The sequence below is a fragment of the Peromyscus leucopus genome, chromosome 20, assembly GCF_004664715.2.
Source record: "Peromyscus leucopus breed LL Stock chromosome 20, UCI_PerLeu_2.1, whole genome shotgun sequence".
Classification (NCBI taxonomy): Eukaryota; Metazoa; Chordata; class Mammalia; order Rodentia; family Cricetidae; genus Peromyscus; species Peromyscus leucopus.
In genome coordinates, this window is record NC_051080.1 from 5,573,012 (window position 1) to 5,580,307 (window position 7,296).

General features: G+C 47.5%; 1 protein-coding gene across 1 annotated transcript; it reads left to right on the plus strand.

The window, feature by feature from the left end:
- The first annotated feature begins 236 nt into the window (after positions 1 to 236).
- Lalba (lactalbumin alpha) lies at positions 237 to 2,481 on the plus strand. Its single transcript, XM_028891873.2, has 4 exons — positions 237 to 466; positions 833 to 991; positions 1,431 to 1,506; positions 2,167 to 2,481. Exons 1-4 carry the CDS (start codon positions 334 to 336, stop codon positions 2,225 to 2,227), a joined length of 429 nt encoding a protein of 142 aa, XP_028747706.1. The 5' UTR covers positions 237 to 333; the 3' UTR covers positions 2,228 to 2,481.
- Positions 2,482 to 7,296: the final 4,815 nt, after the last annotated feature.

Sequence of the window (7,296 nt, forward strand, 5' to 3'; positions counted from 1 at the left end):
TAAATTAGGTTAGGGACATCCTGCTTCCTAGAACTGACCCTAAAAGAAACGAAGGTTTACCAGAGTTGAATGAGAAGCAGGATCATGTGTGGAAGTGTGTGGGCAGAGAACAATACTCAGCATTGACGAGATGTGGGGAGACGGGGAGGAAAGTTAGGGGGAAGTGTTGGGAGGAAGCTGGCAGGCTCTGTGTTTCCATTTCGGCGTAAGCACCCCTTCTTCATCATCTTCCCAGATGTCAGACCTGGTGCCAGGGATCTGGAGGCTTCCTTCATAAATAAAAGCAGGTGGAGCTGAGTCCTGTCCACATTTCAAGATTCAGGTGCAGCCAAAATGATGGGTTTCATTCCTTTGTTCCTGGTGTACATTTTGTTCCCTGCCGTTCAAGCCACACAACTCACCAAATGTGAGGTGTACCAGGCCGTGGAAGACATGGATGGCCATCAAGGCATTACGGCACTTGAATGTGAGTTTATTATCCTGCCTTTCACTTCCTCCAGTTCCTCTCCTCTCCTCTCCTCTCCTCTCCTCTCCTCTTCTCTCCTCTCCTCTCCTCTCCTCTCCTCTCCTCTCCTCTCCTCTCCTCTTCTCTCTCTCTCTCTCTCTTTCCTTTCACTTAGTTCTTCTTACTCCTGTTCTCTCTCATTCAGTTTGCTTTCCCGTCCCTCTTTCTCCCATTGTCTGCCCCTTCTCACTTCATTGCGACACTCTGTTGTCCTTCACTGCTTTTGGAGATGGGCTGGGAAGCCTTTGTCCACTGCCAGGAAACTAGTTCCTCAATTACGCTGCTCCTACACATCTTTGTGAAACACCTTTCTTCTATCTCCCTCAGGGACCTGCGTTATATTTCATAGCAGTGGTTTCAACACAGAAGCTACGGTCAGAAACAACGGCAGCACAGAGTACGGCCTCTTCCAGATCAGTAACAAACACTGGTGCAAGAGCAGCGAGGTCCCCGAGTCAGAGAACATCTGCGGCACTTCCTGTGACAGTGAGTAGCCTCTTTCACCCTGCTCTCCCGATTCTCCATGGCCTTCCTCAGAGGCAGACTCCTTTTTGGGACCCAGTCCATCTCAGGAGTCACTGCTCTGAGAACTCTGTGATGCAGTGACGATGCTCAGTAAGAACCTGGTCCCCGGTCATCATCTCCACATGCCCAGAGAGTCCTCCCCCGGAGTTCAGAGAGAGTTAATCTTGAAGTCTGCGTTTTCAGGGTGTGATGAAGCTGATGGCTTCTCAGAGATGTCCTGGGGAAGGGAAGGGAGTCCCTACCTCGGGGAGGCATTACTAGATTGGCCTTTTCACGTAGAAAGTCACTGGGCCAAGCCTTCAGCTCAGAACCAGGGCCCCTGGACCCAGGGAACAGCGGAACCCCTCACCTCTCTGAGCTGCACCTCTTAGCTGTCTCGTTTCTTCCTGCACCCTGCCAGATTTCCTGGATGACAACCTTACCGATGACAAAAAGTGTGCCAAGAAGATCCTGGCTATCAAAGGAATCGACTACTGGTAAATCGTGTCTTCTGTCTCCTCCTCCTGAGATCAATGCATTTTCCTGTCCTTGTACCCCTGACCGTTTAATCTTGGGTAGAGTCTCCAAAACAAAACTCACCTAGCAGACCCAAAGGGTACATTTTTAAAAATGCTCTTCTTTGATATTCCTGTGTGACACCTTTTCTGGTGTGAAGTTCCCTGTTGGGAGGTGGGTATCCAGGTCTCCCTTCCCCTGGCCAGTTCTTAGCCTTAAAGCAAGCCCTTAGTATCTTTACACACCTTTTCTAGATCTGCACTTTCCTTGATTTTATCAAATAATATTATGATTTTAATAAGCCCTATTCCATTTAGAAGCCCTTGCCATGTATCTCAGAATCTCGATTTCTTGTCTACAGTCTTTCACGTCACCCTGAGGAAGAAGCTAAATGGAGCTTTGTGCTAAGACACTGCCAACTACCAGCAAGAGGAGAGAACGTGTGTGTGTGTGTGTGTGTGTGTGTGTGTGTGTGTGTGTGCACATGTGAGTGGTTGGTAACTGAGCAAAGTACAATGATATACATGTATGAAAGTGTTATAATGGAATCAGTGTCATAATGGAACCCACCACTTGGCATAGATAGTTAAAAAGAAAGGCCCCAGTCAGCCAACCGGTTTTGTCTGTTTCTCCATGACCAGGTTGGCACACAAGCCACTGTGCTCTGAGAGGCTGGAACAGTGGCGCTGTAAGAAGCTGTGAGCTCCTGATGTCCTCGTCGCTCCAGTGTCCTCATCTCTCCCTATGTCCTCGTCGATCCTGATGTCCTCGTCGTCGTCGTCGTCGTCGTCTTCGTCGTCGTCGTCGTCGCTCCCGCCCCAAGTTCTTGAACGGCTCTTCTTGGCTACCTCAGTTCAGCTCTTTTCATCACCATGAAGATGCCCCGTCTCTGAGCCCTGTACCCTGTAGTGACACCGCTGGACTCTTGAGGACTTTTGTCAAAGTGTGTGTGTGGCTAGAGCAATGGACTGCAGACCCTTGCTTAGTGGTGAGGGTCTCGATGGTGTTTTCACCAAAGCGAGAGTCCCCTTTTGTTCTAAATAAAGGGCCTGGCTTGATGTGTCTGTCACCAATGTAATGAAAAAAAAAAGTCCAAGTGGGTACCTTTGGGCCCTGCCAAGGTATGCCACTAAGTAAACACGTCACATGCAACGGAGTTAGTGCAAGAGAAGAGCAAGGGGCAAGAGGAGAGAGAGAGAGAGAGAGAGAGAGAGAGAGAGAGAGAGAGAGAGAGAGAGAGAGAGAGAGAGAGTGCTGTGCCTGGTGGGCACTTTTAAGGGGTGCACATGTTGCACAGCTGAAGGTGACTTTAACTGCATCAGCGGCAGAGGCAGGATTCTGCTGCTGCTGCTGCTACAGCTGCTGCTGCTACTGCTGCTTCTGCTGCTGCTGCTTCTGCTTCTGCTGCTTCTGCTGCTGCTGCTGCTTCTGCTGCTGCTGCTGCTTCTGCTGCTTCTGCTATTGCTTCTGCTGCTTCTGCTGTTGCTTCTGCTGCTTCTGCTGCTGCTTCTGCTGCTTCTGCTGTTGCTTCTGCTGCTGCTGCAGCTGTTGCAGCTGCCAGCTAACATTCCTCCCTTTTGTTTTTATAAAAAGGTGAGGAAATAGAACAGGTAGCTGGTGGGAACTGGGGGAGCCGTGCTCTCTAGACTGCTTCCTGTTGTCTGGGGGCTCAATGGGGGCCCTGAGAAAGCTGGGATGCTGTCCAAGTCCTGGGATAGCCGCTGTTCACTCGCTGTCCAGGCTCTGTGAGACCATCTGATCTAGGAAAGTGCAGGCCTACTTGAAGCAGGCTGTGAGGTTGGACCACTTGGGGCAGCCATCTTGAAGCTGTCCAGAATGCAGATTTTGAGGGGACCTGGCAGAAAATAAAGTTAAGGGGCTTTAGGGGGAAATTTCTTTTCTTAGGTCCTGGTAATTGAGAGGGGGTGGTGGCGTGGGGTCCCAAGACCAGGGAAAGGTAAAGAGGAGATCCCATTCTCAGGAGCAGGCAGTAGGTGGGGACCCTTAGGCTATTGATCGATGGTACTTATCTGGAGTCCATTTGATGACCTGTTTGAAGCTGGAGCTTTCCAGAATTTTCTGAGTTTACAAAAAGAAGTAAGTTTTAGACACATTAATGTTCTCACTGTTTGTAATCTGTACTGAAATCCACATTGTAGAAAAAAACAGTAGACTCATGCCTTTGAGCCACAGGGGGACCAGAAATGATTCTGGTTAAAGCATTAGCACTCTTTCCTCTGTCCAGAAGACCGGGTATATGTAGATGAAACATGGTTTTAGCACAATGAGAAGCACTTTTAAGTCTATACTTAGAAAATATCCAGAGGGGACTTAGAATCTTGAACTTATGACTATAATAATGGTAGTGGTGTTTAACAGAGCTAGATTAAAAGCTTATCAGAATTCCACTATTAATGTTAAGACTTGACATTAATAGATAAGTTAGTAATAAACTTTTGGAGTTTTAATACAGCAGTTCAGTGAGGAAAAGAAATCTGGAACGTTTCATTCTTTTTATATACCTTAAATCACTTTCTTATCACAGTTTAAGTTTTCACATCCTCAGATCTTTATAACTTGCATTGACACACCTTAATAACTTGTATTTACACACCTGGCATTTTTTTCCTCCAGGGATAGGAGTTTGGAGCTAGGGTGGGGCTCCAAAGCCTCGGTCATAGCCACTCCCCTGCTGCTGTAGGGAGTGAACTCGTGAGTGAACATGGAGAACATTTTTTGTGTGTGTCAGTTTATTGAAGGACCCACAGGGGATCCGAAGTTGTTAAAGGGGTTCGTCCTGTGAGGACTAGTAGGAGTATAATACAAATAGTTGTAATACCAGGGATACTGTCACAAGGATGGTGAGGGAGGCTAGAAATATGTCCTGCATATTCTTGTAATTTTTTAATGGTTCATTTATATTTTTATTTTATTTTCACTGGTGTTTGGCCTGGATGTATGTCTGTGTGAGGGTGTCAGAAGCCCTGGAACTCAAGTTACAGACAGGTGTGAGCTTCCATGTGGGTGCTGGGAATTGAACCCGTGTCCTCTGGAAGAGCAGTCAGTGCTCTTAACTGCTGAGCCATCTCTCCAGCCCCTCCCTGCGTATTTGTAAGAGGAAAGATGATGATTTGTATTTGAGAGAAATGGAAGAATGCGATCAAGAAGGCATTCATGGGCAGGGGAATTAGTTCAGTGGATAAAGGGCTCCCCAAGCGAGTATGAGGACCCGAGCTTGCCCCTTAGCACCTACATAAAAAGCTGAGCAGGGTGGTGTGTGCTTGTGGTTCCAGCTCTGGGGAGCTGGGTTCAGGAGGATCGCTGGGGTTGGATGGGCAGTCAATCAGTCTAACCTGCCTTGTGAGCCCCAGAGACTCTGTCTCAAAAACGATGCCGTTGACTCCTGAGAAATGAAACCTCAGGTCAACCCCTGGCTTCCTCTCTCTCTCTCTCTCTCTCTCTCTCTCTCTCTCTCTCTCTCTCTCTCTCTCACACACACACACACACACACACACACACACACACACACACACACACACTCATACTTATGCCTTGACTCCCGCAGAGTCTAAAAGTGGTGGATTCTTTTCTTACATAGCATTTCACTGTATAACTCAGGCCTGAACTTCTGTTCCTTGTCCCCCAGCCACAACCTCTAGAGTGCTGGGATTGCAGGGGTGTGGAGGCATGCTGGACTAGAAGGCGGGAATTGAACTGGATTTGGAAGTATAGGTGGGATGTTGACAGGATGCAGGGTGAAAGACAGGATAGTTATGAGTCAACAGATGATTGAGGGGGCTGAGGAATTGCTTCATTTTCCAAGAGGAGCTATGACAAGACCTCGTCTCTGGAAATCACATATATACGGAGGTTTCTATAAAGTTACCAATTCTTAAGAATTTATTCACATGGGGCCTTTTTATTCAGACGTTCTGTGTTCTGAGTCTTGCTGGTTTTCAAGCATGTTGTTTGCAGATCTTTCCTTGTATAGGAGTGTGGGAGAGGAGCCAGATCCAGGTCTTGCGATTTGTTCTTGCTGCTCATTGCTGGTCCGAGTGTGTGCTGCTCACCTCTGTCCCGTGTGTCCAGACTGCTTCAGCTTGAGAAGGAAGGCTTTTGCTTAGCTGGCTTTCCGAGATCTCTTTCTGCTTCAAAACTTTGAAAATTTGATTTACTGCATTTTGAATTAGCCGGGAGTAAACTCATCTTTTTTCTACTGTCCAAAGATCTCCTTGGGTTCATTACTTCTCTAATAGTTGTGAACATCCCAGATAAAGCTTAAGGAAGGATGGGGCCCCCAGTTTGGGGGTGTAGCACTCCATGGCATGGGAGGCATGGTGGTAGGAGCTGATCTCACCATGTCTGCGGTTAGGAAGCTGAGGGAGAGAGATGCTGGACTGCCTTTCACTTTCTCTCTTTCCTTCAGTCTGGGACTCTAGCTTATGGGATGGTGCTGCCCACATCCAAGGTAGGTCTTTCCTCTTTACCTAAACATTTTGGGAACACCCTCATGGACACCCAGAGATGTGTTTCCCTGGCAATTCTAAATCCAGCGAAGCTGACAAGGGAACTTGATTACACTACCCCACCACCCTTTGGGGCTTCAAACGGTCAAGTCATGCTTCTTTTGTCTTAGTGGTCATCAGCTCCCAAATGAAGCCCCTATGTTTAGGAAATCTATAGGCACACATTAGGTGTGTGTGTGTGCGGGGGGGAGCAGAGTTCTGCCCTGTCCCTAGTGAAAACACTCTCTGGAAATACCCAGTATCAGACATTACACTTCAGTCTGAATTTAAACACAGGATGCTGTCTCTCTTGTGACAATGCACATTATTTCTCCCTTACTAGTTATGGTACAAAGGCTTCTCCAAGTCCCCAGGGTTTCATCCATGCCCCAAGTGTGGGTGCGTGTGAAAGGACAGCGTTGGATGCTCATTCTGTCCACTGAACTTGCACGTTTCCTTCTTACTCATCAGCTTGCCATAGCTGTAGCCTCGGGTGGCCTCGTGGTTGAAAAATATAAGGAACCAGCTCCATCAAGTGGCTAATGAGGAAATGCCATCGAGGTGGGGCTGTGCCACGAAAGCTGGGGTGTGCTAATCAGCACCCCAGTTCTGGCTGTGTCAGCCACCTTTGCATTATTACTATTAGAGATTTGGAGTCCAAGGTTTGAGGCTCCCACTGGAGTGGCTCCTGGTAAGGATGGTGGATGGTAGTGAATCACTGCAGGCCTGCAGGTGGGACTGAACGGTGATTCTTCAACTGAGGAATGGGGCAGAGAAGACAGGAGACATGGGATCCTACAACCTTGCTTTAGAACAGTCTCAGTGACCCTAAGGAATTCCCATGAAGCTCTACCTCTCATTTATTTTAATATCTTCATTGGTTCTTTGAGAATTTCATTCAATATAATTTGATTATATTCTTTCTCATTCCCCACTCCTCCCAGACTCTCCCCCACCTCCCTACCCACCTAACTTTATGTTCTTTCTCTCTCTCAAAACAAATAAACAAACAAACAAAACTCAAAACACACAAAAAGCATGGAGTCTGTTTGGCGTTGGCCGACTACTTCTGAGTGTGAGGCCTGCCCTGGAGTGTGGTTGGTACATCCAGTGACACTCAACGGAAGAAACAGCTAAAGTTCTTTTGTACAAGCGACAGCTGAGGGCATTTGAGGTCAGCGTTTGTAGCTCTTAGGCAAACTCTTATTCCTAGTCTGGTCTCTCCCCATTAGCTGATGCATTTCCTTTATTCAATAATTAATATGG

Bases quoted from the DNA above. Each gene is read 5' to 3' on its own strand.
- Lalba (XM_028891873.2), top strand. From the start codon at position 334: ATGATGGGTTTCATTCCTTTGTTCCTGGTGTACATTTTGTTCCCTGCC. The intron at 467-832 runs GTGAGTTTATTA...TATCTCCCTCAG, and splicing joins AGGCATTACGGCACTTGAAT to GGACCTGCGTTATATTTCAT. The intron at 992-1,430 runs GTGAGTAGCCTC...GCACCCTGCCAG, and splicing joins CTGCGGCACTTCCTGTGACA to ATTTCCTGGATGACAACCTT.